Source organism: Myotis brandtii, unplaced genomic scaffold, assembly GCF_000412655.1.
Source record: "Myotis brandtii unplaced genomic scaffold, ASM41265v1 scaffold197, whole genome shotgun sequence".
Taxonomy (NCBI): Eukaryota; Metazoa; Chordata; class Mammalia; order Chiroptera; family Vespertilionidae; genus Myotis; species Myotis brandtii.
This window is the reverse complement of record NW_005357346.1, coordinates 570,230-589,808: the sequence shown is the minus strand read 5'-3', so window position 1 is coordinate 589,808 and position 19,579 is coordinate 570,230. Positions and strand designations below refer to the sequence as shown.

General features: G+C 47.9%; 1 protein-coding gene across 1 annotated transcript in view; it reads left to right on the top strand.

Moving 5' to 3' along the window:
- The first annotated feature begins 9,507 nt into the window (after nucleotides 1-9,507).
- SMYD2 (SET and MYND domain containing 2) overlaps nucleotides 9,508-19,579 on the top strand; it is a 30,372-nt gene continuing 20,300 nt past the window's right edge. The window contains exons 1-3 of the mRNA XM_005865177.2: nucleotides 9,508-9,623; nucleotides 9,740-9,803; nucleotides 18,247-18,357. Coding sequence (XP_005865239.1) covers nucleotides 9,523-9,623; nucleotides 9,740-9,803; nucleotides 18,247-18,357 — 276 coding nt within the window. The 5' untranslated portion in view covers nucleotides 9,508-9,522. The remainder of the gene's footprint in view (nucleotides 9,624-9,739; nucleotides 9,804-18,246; nucleotides 18,358-19,579) is intronic.

Here is a 19,579-nt window from a genome sequence, read left to right as displayed (position 1 = left end):
AGCTCTGGATTGCATCCTGCCACCAACTCTGCATCTGCCCCAAATGAGTGGCGTGGGTACGGTCCCTGTGGGCCGCGTGGAGACTGGTGTTCTTAGTGGTAAAGTGAAGTCCAATGAAATGCACCATGAAGCTTTGAGTGGAGCTCTTCCTAGGGACAGTGTGGGCTTCAGTGTCAAGAACGTGTCTGTCAAAGATGTTGGTCATGGCGATGTGGCTCGTGAAAGCCAAAATGACCCACCAGCGGAAGCAGCTGACTTCACAGCTCAGGTGATTATCCTGAGCCATCCAGGCCAGATCAGTGCCAGATACACACCGGTGTGAATTGTCACACAGCTCGCCTCGCTTGAAAATGTGCTGAGCTGAAGGAGAGGAGTGATCGTCGTTCTGGGGAAAAGCTGGAAGATCGCCCTAAGTTTTTGAAATCTGGTGATATTGCCATCATCGATATGGTTCCTGGCCAGCCCGTGTGTGGTGAGAACTTCTCTGACTACCCTCCTCTGGGCCGTTCTGCTGTTCATGACATGAGACACACAGTTGCTGTGGGTGTCATCCAAGCAGTAGACAAGCAGGCAGCTGGAGCTGGCAAAGCTACGAAGTCTGCCCAGAAAGCTCAAAAGGCTAAATGAATGAACATTATCCCCAATACCTGCCACCCCGCTCTTAATCAGTGGTGGAAGAATGGTCTCAGAACTGTTTGTCTCAACTGGCCATTTAAGTTTAATAGTAAGAGGCTGGTTAATGAATACAATGCATCATAAAACCTTCAGAAGGAAAGAAGAGTGTTTTGTGGATAATATGGTGGGGGTTTTTGTGTGTTTTGTTGTGTGTGTGTGTGTGTGGCAGTTTTTTAAGTTATTTGTTTTTAAAACCGGTACTTTTTTAAAAAATCTATTGATTTTAGAGAGAGAGGAAGGGAGAGGGATGAAGAGATAGAAACATCAATGAGAAACATCAGTCGGCTGCCTCCTGCACTCCCCCTATTGGGGATGGAGCCCGAACCCTGGCATGTGCCTTGACCAGGAATCGAACCATTTGTGACCTCATGGTTCATAGGTCGACACTCAACCACTGAGCCACGCTGGCTGGGCTAAAATCAGCACATTTTAATGGAAACAACTTGGCCAAGAATCTGTCACATACTTTTGAAACCCATTAAAACCAAGTTTCATGAGGAGGAAAAAAAGGAAAGAAAAATGTCTGATACAACTATTTAAACAATGTCTGGTAAGTTTGAGTTCTCAGGGTAAAATCCACAATTAGGGTAGCTCACCTACACAAATTGACAATTCGATTAATGATTGTTTATCTATAGAAAAATAAAGCCAAGAGGATGAGAGGGTGACACCTCTTAAAATTCTTCTGCAAGCAATTGAAACGATACATTTTCTTGTAAGATTCAGGACAGATCACCTATTTGTTGGGCAAGGAGTTAATACTCAGGTTTGGCTGCAGGAGGCCTGACTATATTCTGGGAACTCACACTTAGCATTAGGTCATAAAGGTATTTTTGCACTTTTTTTTTCCTACTCTGTGGCCTGAATGTTGAAGTGAGGAATACAGTGAGGAGCATTTTGAGTTTTTAAATAGTTAAATTTATGTGACTTTGGTTTTGTCCTTTCCCTTCGTATGTAAACACCTGGGTGTTATGGAAGTAAGGGCAAAGGTGGTCATAGGGGAATCTAATATTATCGGTGTTCCAAAATATTAATGATAACCTCTGCCACCATTAGAAGAAATGGTGGCAGTTACTTATTGTCGGTTCCTTTACGAGAGAAGTGAGATAAAACGAAAGGCATTCATTGTTTCTCTCCTTTTGACTTCAGTAGGCGACAGAAGTAGAAGATAAACTAGCAAAAAAGTGTCATTCTAATCTCCCACAAAGGTTAATGAAGAAAGTGTTCCCAGAGGTAGATGTTAAATATTAAAGTGCACATCTGGTCTTGGGGCAGGCTTGAGCTGTTGGAGTTTTACAGGGTCTACAGCAGGGGTCCTCAAACTTTTTAAACAGGGGGCCAGTTCACTGTCCCTCAGACCGTTGGAGGGCCGGACTATAGTTTTTAAAAAAACTATGAACAAATTCCTATGCACACTGCACATATCTTATTTTGAAGTAAAAAAACAAAACGGGAACAAATACAATATTTGTATTTGCATGTGGCCCACGGGCCGTAGTTTGAGGACCCCTGGTCTACAGGATGGGGCTGGACGACGTGCTGTCCAGTGGATGGAAAGAGTCATCGAGTGTTCACTGTGGGCTCTACATTTTTCTCCTCTATTCATGAACTATTCTTTCCAAGGCAAAGGTAAATTCCATGTCAGCCAAAGCCTGCATTAAAACAAATCCTAAATCAGTGTCTTTTTTTTTTCATTTCTGAGCTTGGCTAAAGTCATATTTATAACACTTTTTAGCTTGATTGAGGAATAATTGACAAATACTGCTTCTATTTAGAGGGTACGACAATATCCATTGTGGAATGAGGACTAAGATCAAGATCATTAACACATCACCGCACAGAGTTAACTTTCTTGTCTGTGTGGCGAGAATGCATAAGCTCTACCCTCAGCACCTTTCAAGTAACAATACTTTATTATCAACCATAGTCACCACGCTGTACATTAAATCCTCAGAATTTATCACTGAAAATGTGTGCCCTTTGACCTACATCCCCCCCATCCCCTGCAGTGTCATCATTTTGTAGCAAGGCCAACCATTCATTGCCCTGACCACCAAAGCCAGCTTTCTCCTTGTAAATCCACTTCCTATTCCTATAGTTGGGGAAACCTATTAGTTGCTCCCTCGCTGCCCTAAATATTGCCTGCCTCCCCCAGGGGCCCCAGGCTCCAACTTTTAACAAGCCTCAGAACAAAGCCCCATGCGAAGGGGAGGTTCAGCGGGGCTCTGGGAAGAAGCTCCCCCCTGCCCGTGGGCCCCGGTTCCCGGCTCCATTGTGGATTAAAGTGACAGGGAGCATCTTTTACTGTCACACAAAAACCCAGAGCCTTCGTATTATCCTTGGTCCCCCGACTAGGGTTATAATAGGGTTCCGCCACAATTCCTCCAATTTTTGTTTCTCTCAAATAAAAATTTGCTGGTGCAACCACTCTCGCTGGGTGGGAGGCTAACTTTGTTTCTGATTGTCTTATTTCGACCCACGGTGAAGTTATATTGCGCCGCTGGGCTTTTTTCCTTTTCTCTTTTCCGTCCGGCCGGGGCTGTCTCTGTTCCACAGAGCACACTTGTCACTTCTTCTGTCACCGTTAGTTAAAAGTAATTGTGATTGCAAACCCCCCTCCATGCCAGGATCGTTTTCTTTCATGGTGAAACCCACCAAGCATTCATTTTAGTCGCGCGGAAACTAGGGAGCTTACAGGATCAAACCCTTTTTATTCTAGACCAACAGCACCCGCGGCAACGCGTTAACTAGCAGGAGTTGTTAATTACATCTCTAATTACATCTTCGTGGCTTCCGAATTTTAAAAGCAAGAAAATTAATCACTGCGTGTGTCTCCTCCAGTAAAAAGTGGCAGGAGCGTATCTTCTAAATTCTGTTCCCGTCGCTTATAATCAAATACTTGCATTTTCCTCTAGTCTTCCTTTCCTCCCTTTGTGAATGGAGCCATTCCTTAAGTTCAAAGAGCCCTTCTCGTCACAGCAGGGTGAGTGTTTGCCCATAAAACAAAGGCTTTACAAACATAAATCCTGTAAATATAAGTCTGGGTGAGATCGTCCTGAAGATATTTCAGTCGTTGATATCACTTAGGAGAGAAAAAAAAACGAGTGAAGGCTAATTAAAAGTAGAGTCCTAGGACATGCCAACTTGTATTTTCTCATTTAATTTTCATAATAAACCTATGAGGAGAAACTATATCTCTATAGTGGAGGAAAGAAGTTCAGAAAGGATCAGTAATTTTCCCAAAAGCATATAGCCCCTCAAGCACCAGAAAGAAAACAGGATTTGCGATAGAGAGGTGGGAAAAGTAACTCACCATATTCATCCTCAATTGTGAAGTGGGTATCAGGAGGCAGTGGACAGAAAGCTGAGGCTATCTTCTTAAAAACTCACTCCTGCCTGGCTGGCGTGGCTCCGTGGTTGAGCATCGACCTGTAAACCGGAAGATCACAGTTCGATTCCTGGTCAGGGCACATGCCCGGATTGTGGGCTCAATCCCCAGTGTAGGGTGTGCAGGAGGCAGCCAATCACTGATTCCTCTCTCTCTCTCTCTCTGTCTGTCTCTCTCTCTCTCTCTCTCTCTCTCTCTCTGTGTGTGTGTGTGTCTCCATCCTTCCTCTCTGAAATCAATAAAAATAAACAATAAAAATAAACTCTCTCCTGGCTTCTGGAATATTTTCTTGCCATAGTTAGAAAATGTGGCATCTACCACTCTATTCTTACCTAAACATTCATTACCAAGGGAGCTAAACTACCTGATACAGGACTGCACCCAATATGTGTCAGACCTAGACATCTGGAAGCACATTAGAACAGGGGTCCTCAAACTATGGCCCGCGGGCCACATGCAAATACAAATATTGTATTTGTTCCCGTTTTGTTTTTTTACGTCAAAATAAGATATGTGCAGTGTGCATAGGAATTTGTTCATAGTTTTTTTTTTAAACTATAGTCCGGCCCTCCAACGGTCCGAGGGACAGTGAACTGGCCCCCTGTTTAAAAAGTTTGAGGACCCCTGCATTAGAATCTCTGGGAGAGGGGTCGGGGGACTTTCTAAAGATCCCAACTCAGACCAATGAAATGAGAATTTCTGTGCCCTATCCCAGGCCCAGCAAGGCAACGTGAGACACTCCGGGAGGTGATTAGAGACTCACCCTTCACTTTCTTTGAGTTCCATTCCTTTTGGGTTATTTTATATTTCAGTTCATTCCTCCAAGTGCCCTTTAGGAACCTTTCTTTGAGGGGAATTTTGTTTTCTTTGTTTTGCAGCCTTTCCCCCAAACCTCCTGGACAGTTCCTATCAGGTTGCGTGGCAAATGAAAGATTTACGGCTGCGTCTTCTGTAGGTGCAGAGTGTATTCTCAAGGCCTTGTGTATTCCTCCAGTGAAAACGAATATCCCATCTGAAGTTTCTCTCTGGCTCAACTTCTCCGTCAGCAATAGGCAAACACAGGCTCTCTTCCTCTCTCTCCCCAGCACATGCACACACAATGTGGGTACCAACTCAGCAAATTTTAGTCTGAGTTTCAACCACTCGGCTTATGAAAAGTTGACATCTCCCCCTAGTTAATGGAAAGAACCGAAGCACACATTGGGATAATTTCAACAGAGCTCCCTCTGTCAGCCCACCCCTCTTCGTCTAGAATCGCTCAGACCAGAGTAGACCAAAGCAGATTCTTTTGCTTTTTGCTATCAGTAACTGGAAGGCCGCCTGGCTCAGGAGGATCTGTGTTGAGAACTTGCACATAGAACCAGGTAGTGGACTCCATGAGCATTCATACAGTGGCTGGGACAGAATGCAAACCTCAGAGGAAAGAATGCCTTTACTTACGCTTTGTTACCACTGTTAGCTTATCCCAGCACATAGATTGCTTTTGCTTCATGTAGAATATGCTCCTGGATACTTGTCCCAATGCTCAAGGAAGGGTATTCATGCATGACAAAGACAAAATGTGCACGTTGGTGTGTGAATCCTGATTCGGCTACCTACTTGGGTGTGACCACATTGGGTTGGATATTTCATCTCTGGGATCCTCATTGTCTTCATTTGAAAAATGAGAATCTTCTTCGTAGAGCTGATAGAATTACTAAGGTAGATCAGCCATTTTCAAACTTTTTGGTCCTACAACCTCTCAATTGAGAACACCATGGGTTATATTTACCACGGTTTACCACATTTGAAATTAAAACTGAGAAAATTATATCTATTCATTTAGATAACAACCAATACTGTTAACATTTTTTTTTAATGAGAACTATTTTCCAACACAAAAGAATTAGAATAATGGTATTGTTTTATAGTTTTGCAAATCTCTTCAGTGTCTGGATTTCCAGAAGACAGCTGGATTCCCAAATATGCTTCTGAATTCGGTCTGGGGTACTGTGTAGTCCAGGCTGAGGTGCATGGAGAAAATCCGGCCTCAATTAGATATGTAGTTGGAAAGGGAGGGGTATTTTAATAGCCTTACCAGTTAATTGTGGATATTCTTGGATTCAACACTAAAACTCGGTATGTGGTATTGTCTTAAAGGTTAGTGGTAATGGGCAGCCGGAAGCACGTGTGTGAACCTTACGTGCTCCGTTACATTCAAATCCCTGGGTCTGTTCGTACTTTGAATGACTCTTTTAGCCAAGCAAAATTTTAAAAACAGCATACACTCATCATTTAGAAAATATTGGTTCACTAAATTAAACCTTCTAAAAGTTGACTCATTTCATAAAACCATAGCACAACAATTAGTTGTTCATCTCATGAAGTGAGAGAATGTCAAGCTCAGGGTGGCAGATACGTTTTCCAAAATTCTAGTTTTTGCTTGAAAGCCCAACTTTTGTCATTGGCAACAAATATTGCCACTTGTTTTCATCAAAGGGGTAGGCTCACTTCATTCATGTAAATAACATCTGCCAGATACTCAAGTTTGAGTAGCCACCGCTTGTCTAAAGCTGTTCTTTCAAGTAAAAAGGGCGTTCGAAGGAAAACGAGGCCAGTTGGGTTTACAACTCCAGCGATCCCCAGTGCTTTTCCTCGAAGCAGCCATCCTACGTGCAGCAGAAATATGCATCCTTCTCCTTTCATCGCAGGATGTCGACAAGTCAAGATGTAATAGAATTAATATTGTTGCTCCTTCATCAGGGACATCCTTAAGCGGAACTGGCTTTCCCCCCTTTACTCTGAGCGTGTGGAAATGGAGGATAAAATGACCTTGGGACAGTTTGGTGCCACTGATTTGATTTAATACTAAGACACCGGGAAGTTTTAGCCTCCAGGCACCTTGACAGCTTACACCTTCTGCAATGTAAATGTCAAGGCAAGTGGTAGTATTCTGAAGATAGTGTTGACCTCACCCGCTCCCAGCAGTCTACAGACCACAACGTGAGAACCACTGGGGTCCAGTGGAAACGGTGTAATATATTGCCAGCCCCGAGAAGTTAGCTTTCTCTTCGTTGTTCGTGGCTTGTGGACTTGGTGACTGGCTGGGCTCAGAAGCCTGGCCTTTGGGAGATTTATAATTTGATAAAATCCCACTGGAATTCCTCCCTAGCTCACCGGAGCCCAGTAGGCTTTTCTCCCCCTTGGTTGTTCCCTTGAAGCTGAAAACCAGTCTTGTTTTGTGTTAACTTCACTGCTGGCCGCTGTGTGGGAAAACCCCTGTAATCCTTGCTTTTTTTGTATGGTGTGGAGCTAATAAAAATATTTTTATGATAATTTCCTAATCTTTTATATCAGGGGGTCTTCCTGCTGATCTGAGAGGCTCTTCAGTGGTCTGTGTATGGGCGTTGGGCTCAGAGCCCTTGAAATGTTACAGAATTTCCTGTTGTTTCCGGGGGGTGAGGGAGCGGGGAGAAGAAGGTGGGTTGCTGGGAAGAATGAATAGCTTCAGTCAGACTCTTACTAAAGAGAGTCGGTGACCTCACCCTCGCAAAAGCAAACATGAACAAATGACAGTTTCAGACATTTTTGTGGGCTGGCATCTCCCCACCCATGATGCATTTGCAAACACTTCTTTTTGGAAAGAATTTTGCAAGTCCCCTCCCTGGCTTTGCCCATCTTTGCTCTCCGTCCCCCTGGCATTTCTTCAAGGCCCACATCCCTGAGCCCTTGCTTCCGTGTCTCTTGGTGTCCTCTTTCCCTAGTTAAAAAAAATGCAAGCCAGCAGGGACCTCGCATCTCATTTATTTCATCTTCCAAAATGCAAAGTTAGAGTGTGGAGCCCTTGAGACGCAACCTCGGGGGCATTTCAGGCCAGAGGATATACTCAGCGAAATCCGTGGGTTCCCTGGTGAGCTGGTGAGATGTGCAAACTCGGAACATTTATTTATGCCTCCGTGGCGGCAAGATGTGCTTTTCTCCCACCCGTGCTGCAGGCGGCTCTTGGGAAGCCAAGTGCTGTCATGAAAACAGCAGGACATCCTGCTTCCTTCCAACAGTAGCGTGCGGCGCCCCGTCCTGCACCCCATGGGAGTTGGGTGGTGACCACCACTGGCTGCCGGGAGCAGAGGAGGCTTCTGCAGCGCGATTTTGCACATTCTGGAACCCCGGCTCCTCGGGTGGGCGCAGAGGGGGTGGTGATGAGGTGCTGCCCTGGTGGCAGAGAATGCCCCTGGTGGTGCTGGCATGTCTACGGGCCAGAAAGCCGGCTGCAGTGCCGAGCGTGGGAATCAGACAGTGCGCTTTACAGATAGTGGTCTGATGAAAACCATGTGGGGGGTCCCCAGCTCCAGACCATCTTTTAAGAGTTCTGTCCGTGTGGGGTTTAATTCAGTAGCTTCACAGTTTTTTTAAAAAAGCTTTGGCTCATCTAATGCTCATCGACTGCTACACACACAGCAGTTGGAAAGCTCCCGTATCCCTGTCCTTCCCGGGAAGCAGATACTACCCCAGTGCACAGGGAGCATTGACCGGATTAGGAAGAGGCAGGAGAATCGCTCAGGAGCACACTAATGAGGTGGTGTAGGGACCAATCACAGCCAGTCTGTTCTACTCAAGGATATGTCCCGCTTGCTGGGTTGCATTATTTTCAAACTTTGCTTTCTGGACATTTGAATTACTGACATAGGCAATCTCATCTCCTGCATCACTGGCATCTCATCCTATATAATAAAAGGCTAATATGCAAATTGATGGTGGAATGACCGGTTGCTATGATGCACACTGACCACCAGGGACGGTGGCGGGAGCCTCACCTGCCTCCCCAGCAGCGCTAAGGATGTCCAACTGCCAGCTTAGGCCCAATCCCTGCTGTCAGTTAGACATTCCCCTGAGGGCTCCTGCACTGCAAGAGGGCGCAGGCCGGGCTGAAGGACCCTCCCGAGTGCACAAATTTTGTGCACCGGGCCTCTAGTAAACAATAAAGCTTTCACTCACACTACAGTTTCCTGTGTACCCCAGTCCTCTGTCTTTAGGACAGTGATGGCGAACCTTTTGAGCTCGGCATGTCAGCATTTTGAAAAACCCTAACTTAACTCTGGTGCCATGTCACATATGGAAATTTTTTGATATTTGCAACCACAGTGAAACAAAGACTTATATTTTTGATATTTATTTTATATATTTAAATGCCATTTAACAAAGAAAAATCAACCAAAAAAATGAGTTCGCGTGTCACCTCTGACACGCGTGTCATAGGTTCGCCATCACTGCTTTAGGATGTCAGACCTCCACAATGGTTTATGTCTGTCCCTCTGCAGCAGGTGAGGAAATCAAGACCTAAAAGCCTTTGAGTTGCCCAAACTACTGAGTAATAGTGCAGGTGATGTGAGCAGCTGTGGTGTCCCAAGCCAGGTGCACGAGTCCAAGAGCGTGGCTTCCCCCTCTTTGGAAAGTGCCCTTCACGCTGTCGGGGACGGTAAATGCCGGAGCGTGTGCTATTGGACCCGCTCACTCCTCCTCAAGGACTGAATCTGGTCAAAATCTCCTCTGGGAAAATGCCACTGATCCGTGGGAGAGGAAGGTACGGGGAATCTTGGCTCTGCTTCCCGACCAGATGGCTTGGATTATTGCATGATAAAATGTGCGGCTTCACGTGTCTGTGCCTCTCGCCACTACCGTGCCCTTTCTGTTTTTAAGGAAAGAAGGATTGTCCAAATGTGGAAGATGCAAGCAGGCATTTTACTGCAATGTGGAGTGTCAGGTAGGTACTGGGCCAACTGGCAGGGAGGGCCTTATTTCCGTAAAAATCGGGACCCCCAACATCCTTCTCTGGCTTGTCACGGCTCCCCCAACCCCCTCCTGTAGCCAGAGCTGGAAAGCCTCGTTGTGGTGTAGGATGTGGCTGGATACCCCTGTGTGCTGGCCCAGGACCCAGACAGTAACATTTGGGCGCCATTTATAGGACCAGGAAAAAGGAGCAGGAGGAGACTTGGGAAAGACACAAGGAGAGCCATGTGGGGCACAGGCAGGTGTGTTCCAAGGTTGACAGTTTGCCCCCAAGACCACCAGCAGCAGATGGAACATGCAGAGATGACAGGTGACAAATCCTAAAGTGCTGTCTTTAAAATGTTTGCATCCCTTGGGCTGTAACAGGCCACACCCAGCCTGATTCCAGCTAGACTCAGGTGAGCCCCTGGCATCATGGCCTTTGTACAGCTGGAGGGTGGCTGCTCCGAACTTGTACCGGGACAGGGGCTGGGTGGGTTCAGGAGGCTGGCTGTGTGCAGACCACGGGCATCTGGTTTGATGGAGAAGTCTCAAGGGACCTGTCACTCGGGAATGGGAAGCTTGAGGAGCTTGGAGAAAGTCTTGCAGGGTGGGGGTTAGGCGGGGAGAGACAGAGTGAGAAAAACATCGATGTGAGAGAGACACATCCATTGGTTGCCTTCGACACACCCCGATCAGGGCTGGGGATCGAACCTGCAACCACGGTACATGCCCTTGACTGGAATCGAACAGAGGACCCTTCAGTTCACAGGCTGACGCTCAATCCACTGAGCCAAACTGGCTAGGGCTCCCCAGTCTATTTTTTAGATGGAAACCTATAAAACACACCCTGGGACATGCTGATGCTCTTAAACAGCAGCTCCAACTGATGGAGTGACCTGTTGTCATTCACATCCCACCCCCCACCCCCCCATCTACTTCTAATTGCCCACGACTTCATTTGTTTCCTTCTCCTCTCCCTGTGCAGCTGGCCTCTGAATGTCCCCAAAGAGCATTATTTAGCCATGGGAGAGGTTGCTAAGCCCTTATGTCATCTGACCGAGGCGCTCCAGCCACAGTGGGCCCTTGCCAGAATGAGGCCCAGGCTGTGCCATTGGCCAGGGCGTGTCTCCCTTGGCAGCCGAGGCCACATGCACAGTCCACCTCTCTGCGTCTCCAGGGCAGGCTTCCGGAGGCTGCCCGCCTGTGCGACAGTGAGACTGTACATGGGCCTGTGGTTGAGTTTTCGGGGAGTGGGCCTTCTCTTGAAGAGGAGAGACCATATTTTCCCCCACCAATTGTGGAGAGAATATTCCGTGGTTAGATGGCTGTGGCGTTGGAGACGTCGGTGAGCCCTGGGGCTTCTATGATGTGACCCAGGCCTGATAAGTTAGCTGTTTCTATATTTAACTTAAACATGTCTAGAAAAAAATAACTCATTACATTCTGGGTCTCTAGAGAAGCAGGTAGTAAATCCCATACAATTCAGGGAATACAACCCGGACTAGCAGGAGCCCGGGATCCCAGCTCTGCAACTTACTAGCTCTGTGAACTTGGCAATTCCAGGGACAGCCCTCCATCTCAGTTTCTTCAAATGTAAACAGGGACAGCAGTGCCCATTGTAGTGAATTGTCCGGGCCGAGTGACAGATATGAAATCTATCTAAACCGACACTGTGTACAGGGGTGAGGGCTTATGAAAAAATAATGTTACAATAATTCAGGCGGAACTAAAGCTCAGGCTTATGCTAAGAATAACTCATACAGTATGCTTTAGATTTAAGGGGCTTGTTTTATTTTTTTTTAACCTAAGAGAATGGATGGATTCTGAGACCTTGAGACCACTAATGGTGTGCATCGTGTGAGTGATGCTTATTACAAAACGAGTCTTCACTTCTCTGATTCTCTGTGAACTCAGCATTAATAGAGAACATTGGGAAGTGTGAGGTGTAATAGAGAACATCGGGAAGTGTGAGGTGCTGAGTCAACTCTGGGTGTCTTAAGCATAAGCTACCTCCCCCCTCCCCCCATCAACCTCACTAGGTGGCATTATTTTAATGAATCATTATGGTCCATGTTGGGGTTTTAAGGTGGCTCTGCGAGGTTCCCCTGCCTTCAGGACCTAGTCTCCCAGATTTGCAGATTCAGAACCCCATTTGTGAGCACACAGTAAGGGGTGCCCTCTCCTGGGAGGTTCACATTAACCAAACACAGCAACCCGAGTGCCTGTTTATTACTCCACCACAGGCAGCTGACGGTCGATGCATTCTCTTCCTGTAGTCACATTGTACAGCTGGTTAAATCCTGAAGAGCTTGCCTGGGGAGCAAGGAACCCCTGGATGGAGGATGCAGTCCTATGATTTTAAGTCGTGTTCGAAGGCCTTAGGCCTAGGCAGCTTGCTGAGTTCAGCCTCGCGATATGTGCAATGTGTGGAGTGTTCCCTGCTGCTTGCCCAGTTCCTGGGCCGTGCACCCTCAGCCTGGGGAGCACTTCTACAGGTCAGTTTTCCTGTGCGTTTGTTAAGAATCTAGGGGCCAGAGGGCCCTTCTCGATGACCAGTGATAACACCGCTCCCGGAGCCCCTGGTTTCCAGAGGTGACAGGCTGGATCCTCCTCTGGTTGAAGGCGGAGGCTGACGGCCATGGTTTCCCATCCCTTAGTTCTGAAGAGCTAAGTCGGTGCAGGGCAGAGCGTTACAATGAGACAGAGTGGTCCTAGGGATTTAACAACAGTAAGTGCAAGGGCGTCCTGCGTCCTTAGGGAGGAATCTGAGGCATTTGCTCCGGGTGAAAACGTCCTCAGGATTCCGCCTGCGGGAATGTTTGGATGGGATCCACCTGGAGGCTCTGGTGCAGGAATCAAGGTGGCACAAAACAGGAGCAGGATGAGGAAGGTAATGGAGTGATTCGCTGCCTGAGGAAGCCTCGCCCTCCCTGGGCCTCCTTCACAGGTGGACCCCACCCACCTGCAGGCCTCAGGGGGCCACCACCACACAACAGAGGGTGAGGTTGGAATGAAGGCGATCAGGTTCAGCCCGAGTAGCTAAAACAACGCCCATACTGGTTGAGTGACCTGCCTAATGTCACGCAGTGCATACCAAGGGCTAGAGGAGGCCTGTCACCACTTTCCGACACTGTGTGCGGGAATGCTGAGGGCCCCCTAGGGGAAAAGGCGCCAGGGGAACGTGTTACAGAAGCAGAAGTGGACTTTCATGGACGGGTTCATTCTCCCCAGACCCTTCTCTGTAACCTCAGCGTGTTAGGATTTTGCTGTATTTTCTACAGTTTGGCTACATCCTATCCCATTGACTTTCTCCTCCTCCTTCACTTGACTCAGTGTGATCCTGCCAGAGGAAAGATTTTAATTGACGATGCATGAAAGGGTAATGGGGGGGAATACAAAAAAAACAGAAACTGCTTTTAGGTTAGGCCTGTGTTGTAACCTGTGTGTTTTCATGAACGATATTTATTTTTGTAAATATGCCTAGAAAGCTCAGTGTATTCTTCCCTCACTCAGACTCCATTAAACGGCACCATGATGTGTTTAAGAGAATCACTTTAGAAAGTCGGTGGTTTTAGAGGAATCATTGAGGAGTAGAACTTTCTAGGGTGTTATTTCTTAACATTAACAAGCAGAACAAAAACTGTTTGTGTGGTGTACATGGAGGTGATGGGGTTATGAGTGCTTTTGAAAGTAGGAAGGGGCATGCCCTGGCCTGGATAAAAAATTTTTAAAAAGCACATGTGAGAAGCATGTGGCTAAAGATGTGAGAAAGTCCTTGATTTTTATCAACTGCAAAAAACCCTGAAGTGTAGAAAATGCCTCCGACATGCTCCCAGGACCTGTCGTGGTTCTGGGTGATTAGTGAATGGGCCGGAGTCACGGCTTCTATCTTGGTTACATTCCCTTTGTTCTCGCAGACATAGGAAGCATTGTAAACTGAGCCACTTACTTTTAAGTAATATTTAGAAATCTTTTCTACATGTTTTACACGGGAAGAATCTGTGTATGTGTGGCCGAGTGCATCCCTACAATCACTCTTTTACGGGGGATACAGAACAGAGCATGTGTCCTCGGGGTGGGGGTTCAGCAGCGTCGGTCACCTCCCCGTGAGATGGTCCTGCTTCCGTTTGCTCCCCCTTCCTCTCGAAGGTAATGGAAAGTGTGTGACATTTTCTCACTAGTCCACATTGTAGGAAAGCCCATATATGTGTGTACAAGCGGCCCGTGTCTGTTTTGAAGGCGCCATGAGAACTAGAGAGACACCAAATGCAAGCGTTATTGAGGGGGGCACTTGGCAATAGAAACCGGGTCTCCTGAGCCAGGAAGACAGTGTATCCTTTGCTCTGCAGAAAACTGGCTGACTTAGCAGTCACTCTTCCAGGCTTGGAAAGGCTGGTGCACCGTGAGACAGTTTAGCAGCTCTTTCTGCCTCTTGAAGCACTTTTGTCCATGCACAAAAAGGTAAGTCGTGCAGAGCAAGTGGTGTGTTGGCTCAAAATGCAAGAGAAGTTTAAAGGGTACAAAACGAGTCCATGTCTTACTTTTATGTGGATTGACTTGTTTGAGTTGATTGCACAAATAATCTGTGCTTACTGTAGAAAACTCAGAAAGTCCAATCTGAATGATCAGGAGGAGTATCTGTAATCTTACTTTTCCAGAGAAAATCACTAGTGATGCTTTGGTATACATCTTTTGGAATCCTTCCTGTGCATTTATTTTTACTGTATATTATTTTTTTCTGGAAAATGGGATCCGAGTTTACATAAAAACGTTTATAAAGATTGCAATCAGGGCAGGAGTAATAGCTTGAATTTAGAAGGAAAAAAATAGGATAAACAGTTTTAGAGAAACTGACAAAAAATGTTTTAAAAAAACACAAAGGGTTGCAAAGCCACTCTGTGTACAAAGAAGCTGCTAATACAACAATAAATAAATAAATAAATAAATAAATAAATAAATAAATAAAAGGCTAGCCTAATTTTCCCCCAGTTTTGTTCAGTCTGATTGTTTATAATACCGTATGTGCAAAACTAGGGCAACTTGCCTCTGTCAGGTTCTCTAAGATAATGTCATCATCACCTTTCTACAGAAAGTGAAAACATTATGATTCTGATTAATTTCCCTTGATGAAACTTACGTGATTCTGCACTTCCTCGAAGCGATCCATCTCTCTGACTTAACTGCTGGGTGGGACAGTATCACGTTACGGGTGCTCTTGTTCTGATAAAGGCATAAACTACGTAAAGTCAAAGACTTCCTCTCCCATCCCTGCTTCTAGGGTCAGTTGTAGAGCTCATTGAATGAATGAGTGAATGAATGAATGAACGAACCCATAAATGAACAGTTACCCTGCTGTGAGGGCACTGTGTGCCAGGCACTGTCCTAAGTGCTTCCTGTGGATGAGCTGATTGGACCCTCACACGTCCCTTTCTGGTGACATGAATGCCTGATTATCCTGGGAAGGTCCTACATTTCTTGGGAGGCCTCAAGCTTTGTCCCTGATTAGCACTGTTGGAAGGTGTAAAATCGTAGACTCAGACTTCTGGACCTGCTAAGTAACTTAAGGATCATGTTATTTATGGCCAAGGCTACGGACGCAAAGGGATTAAGAGGCCTGTCTGGCGTCATATCGCTGCTTCGCTGTAGAGCGGGCATAAGAATGCAGGTTTCAGTCCGGCCGTGTGGCTCAGTGGTTGAGCATCAACCTATGAACCAGGAGATCACAGTTTGCTTCTTGGTCAGGGGCACATGCCCAGGTTGCGGGCTTGATCCCAGTAGGGGGGATGCAGGAGGCAGCCGATCTTTGATTCTCTCTCATCATTGCTGTTTCTATCTCCCTCTCCCTTCCTCTCTGAAATCAATAAAATTACATTAAAAAAAAAAAGAATTTAGGTTTCCCGACCCCCCAACCAGCGTCCGACCTGACAGCACTCTGCCCTCCTCCTCCCAGAGCGCGCCTTGTGGGTAGGCTCCCTTCCCTTTGAGGGCACTTACATCAGTAAATGTCAACATCGCGTGCTATTTACATTCACATTCATTTTGTACCAAGCATATGAATAAATAATGAACAAATCATATGAAGAAACGTCAATATTAAACTTCTTTCTCCCAGGAGCTTGTTGTGGTTAAACAGCAGAGACACCGTTGACAGTTCAGAAAACCAGTCTCTCACAGGCCCTGCGGAGGCCTCTTGTTCGAGTTCCTGGGCTCATAGCGGACCTTGTTCCCAGTTGTCAATCACTGTCCCTGGTAGATGTTCCCATCAGCATCCCCAGGCCTGGAGCCCTCCTTGCCTCTCTCTGTTTTGCTTTGCGTCTGGGAAGGGCGCTGGCTTGCCTGCAGGGAGCTGGATCCACCTGCCCCTACCTCGCGGCACCACGCTCTTATTTTAGGCTTCGGCTAAAAGCAGATCCTCCTCTCCCTCGTGTAGACCTTGCCATTTCTTCCTCTCCCCGCTCTCAGTTATATTGGGCACGGCGTCATTTAACTCTGCAGAACATCCTGGCACAGCACTGGAGCCAGGGTCTGTGCCACACACAGCGTTCAGTCACTAAGTAACACCGTGTCCTTCCTCCTTGGAACGGGGTGGAGAGAAGGAGGAGACGGGGGAGAGGGAGTCATCTTCATTCGTTCGGCAACTTTATTGAGAGCCTCGTAAAAGTCAGGCACTGTTCTAAGCTCTGGGGTTATAGGTGGGAACAAAACAGACGAAGTTCCTTTGTTGTAATGGGTGGGGGAACACTAAGCCAGAAACCTAATGAATGTGTAATATATCAGGTGGTGAGAGGTACTAAGGAGAAACATAAAGATGCAGGGTATCTATCCATGGCAGGTGACCTGAAAAGGCGATTGGAGCAGAGACATGGAGGAACGAGGGAGGGGTGTTATGGGTATTTAGGAGAAAGTTCCAGCCAGGAAATACAGCAGGTTTGTTCAGGGACAAGAAGAGTCCGCGGCCCTCATGGTCAGGAGGCAGGGGGAGTGCCTCCTCCCTTCATGTGTGTCCTCACAGGTCACCCGAGGCTTTGCCTTTTGCTCTGGGAGGAGAAGCCAGCAGGAGGCTCTGAGCAGGGAGGTGGCAGGATTGGATTTGGTTTAACAGGCTGATGACTCTGGCTGCCCTGTGGGTCACAGGCGGTGGGGGTCGGCAGAGCCAGGCATCCCGGTGGAAGGGGTCAGAGGCGTCGAAGGCAAGGGCAGTCATCACCGTGAGAGGCGTCAGGGCTGCAGCGGGCTGGAAGGGGGTAGTAAGGGTTCCAGACGTACTCTGAAGGCACAGGTGACGGACTTGCCCGAGGGTGGTGTGCATGTGAGGGAGACAAGGAGGGCTCCAGGCTTCTGGCCTGAGCATCTGAAAGAACGGACTGCCGTGTCCTGAGGAGGAAAGGCTGAGGGAAGAACAGACAGCACCCAGTGCCACTGAGGAGAGTGTCTGGCCACTCCATCAGTATCAAGGTGCTCTGACATTTCCCAAATATAAAATGATCCCCTTCACCCCACCAAGCCAAGCCTTCACCCCATTTTTTTCTTTCTGTCTCTCTCTCTCTCTCTCCCCCCCCCGCCCCACCCCCCCACTGCCAGTGGCCAGTAGGTGCTCCACGCTGTCACACCTGTTTTTTCTTCCAAGTCGGCCATGACCTCCATGGTGTCTGGTCAGTTCTCGGCCATCCCTCACTAGCCCCGTGTCACCAGCTGTCACATCCACTTCCTCCTCACTCCTTACCCTCTTCTGTGGTCCCACAGCACCTCGTGTCCTGTCCCCCTTCCTCTTCCTGGACTCCATGGCATCACCCCCCTTCCCGTACTGAGCGCGTCTCCTTCACCCTCAACCTAAGACGTGGGAGAGACAGGAGTACAGTCTTCCCATTTCCTTCGCTGAATCTGCAGGAAGCCTTATGTCTAAATATTCCCGGCAGGTGCATTGCCACCTCCCTGAGGCCCCCGGTGAAGCCCTCACGTGCATTTTGTTGTCACCTGTCAGAGGGGACAGGACAGGTTGTTGTGTGTGCCAGCCGGTTATGTGCCCCAACGTGAGACCAGGGCTGCAAGGCGGCAGGGCCAGGTCAGGGGCTCAGACCCAGAGCGCTCACCCCTGCGCCGTGACCACTGCCACCGAAGATCACAGTCTGTGATCAGAGAGGGAAAGGCGCGTGTGGGGCCTGGAGTAATGAGAGGCTGCAGAAAGACGCGAGACGCTCATGAAGAGGCACAAAGCCATGTTCCCATCCTGACAGCCCTGGCCAGGCCCGAGTCGGGGTTATGGGACCGTATGCACCTTAAAGGATGTTTTCATCTCTGGCTGTTGTGAGCATCGTGGTGTTTTCCAAAAGGAAACACGTTTCCCTTGACCTTAGCCAGGAGGACTTGTTGCATCCTCCCCTCTCGAACTTCATTCCAGTACGTGTGCGTTTAATCCTATTTTTTCACCTTCCCAGAAAGAAGATTGGCCCATGCACAAGCTGGAATGTTCTCCCATGGTTATTTTTGGGGAAAACTGGAACCCCTCCGAGACCGTAAGGCTCACTGCGAGGATTCTGGTCAAACAGGTGAGGACACGGGATAATGCTTAAGTGCGTTTCATTTAATTGTTTTCTTAAAGGTCAGAGAGAGGAGGAACTGACCTGTGTGATCATCTCTTATTACTCATCCTTGGACCCGTTTCCTGTCGCCTCTGCAAGGGCAGGGCTGGGAACACAACTCCAGGTGGAGGCCGGCTTGTCACTTGCCCTAGGCAACTAGGATGTTGCTTACCTGGGGCCAGGAACATGGCCACCGCTGTGAAATGCTAGGCTTTTTTGTGAGATAGGATTACATGGGAAAATATGGCTTTTCAAGCATGAACACCCGATTGAACAGAATGAGCACATCCTAGGGAACCAGCCCTTTCTGACTCAGAGGGCACCCCACGCCCCCCTCCTGTACCGTGTTCTGTTCTTCTTGTCTCCTTCCCTGCCCACTTCTAGGCAGGTGAGGGGTGGGATGGGACAGCCCGGAAGGCACATGCAGATGAGAAGAGGAAGCGAGGCAGAGGGCAGAGGGTAAAAGAAAGAAGGGAGGAAAGACACGCTCATGTGTGAACAGGGCAGCAGTTTCCTCTCACGATGACGCCAGAACGCGCGGCTCTCCCCTAGTCTGCTCAGTCCTCGCTGATCACCTGTCAGTGAGCTGCCTGGTCTCCAAGGGGCCAAGGTAAAAAGGGGAGGACACAGTGAAATAGGCCACGAGGGGTTCCAAGGCATTTATGTCCACGGAGATACTTGCTAATAACCGGGTGGTGGCAGATCCTCTACTGTCATGCTTTTAAGTGGAAACTTCACCCCCTCTTCTTTATGGCCACCACCTCCCCGCCTTTTAAAACTTTGTATTTTTTATCTGAGCCAAATGAGATCATAATGATTAGCACCACGCTGTCCCCAGACTAAGTTGGGATCCTGGGCCACGTAAACAGAAGTGGATCATTTCCGAACTCTGAGCTCACTGCTCCGTTATGTTCAGCCGGGGTCAGGTGCTCGCTGAAATGCCAGGGCACCAGCTCAGGGTAACCAGAGGCAGGCAGGGTGTCTGCTGAGGGAGCCGGAGAAATCAGGATTGCTTTTCCTGGAGGAGGTTGACTTTTGGATCCTTACTATACCGTTATCCTTAACTATATGCAGGGTACTTGGTCAGAAGGAAAGGGTAGGGGGCAGCCGTGTGCCTCGCTGAGGTGTCAGGGTAAATAAGCCATCCCATTAGCTCTGCAGGCATCCTGGGAGGGGTGGGTGGCCAAGC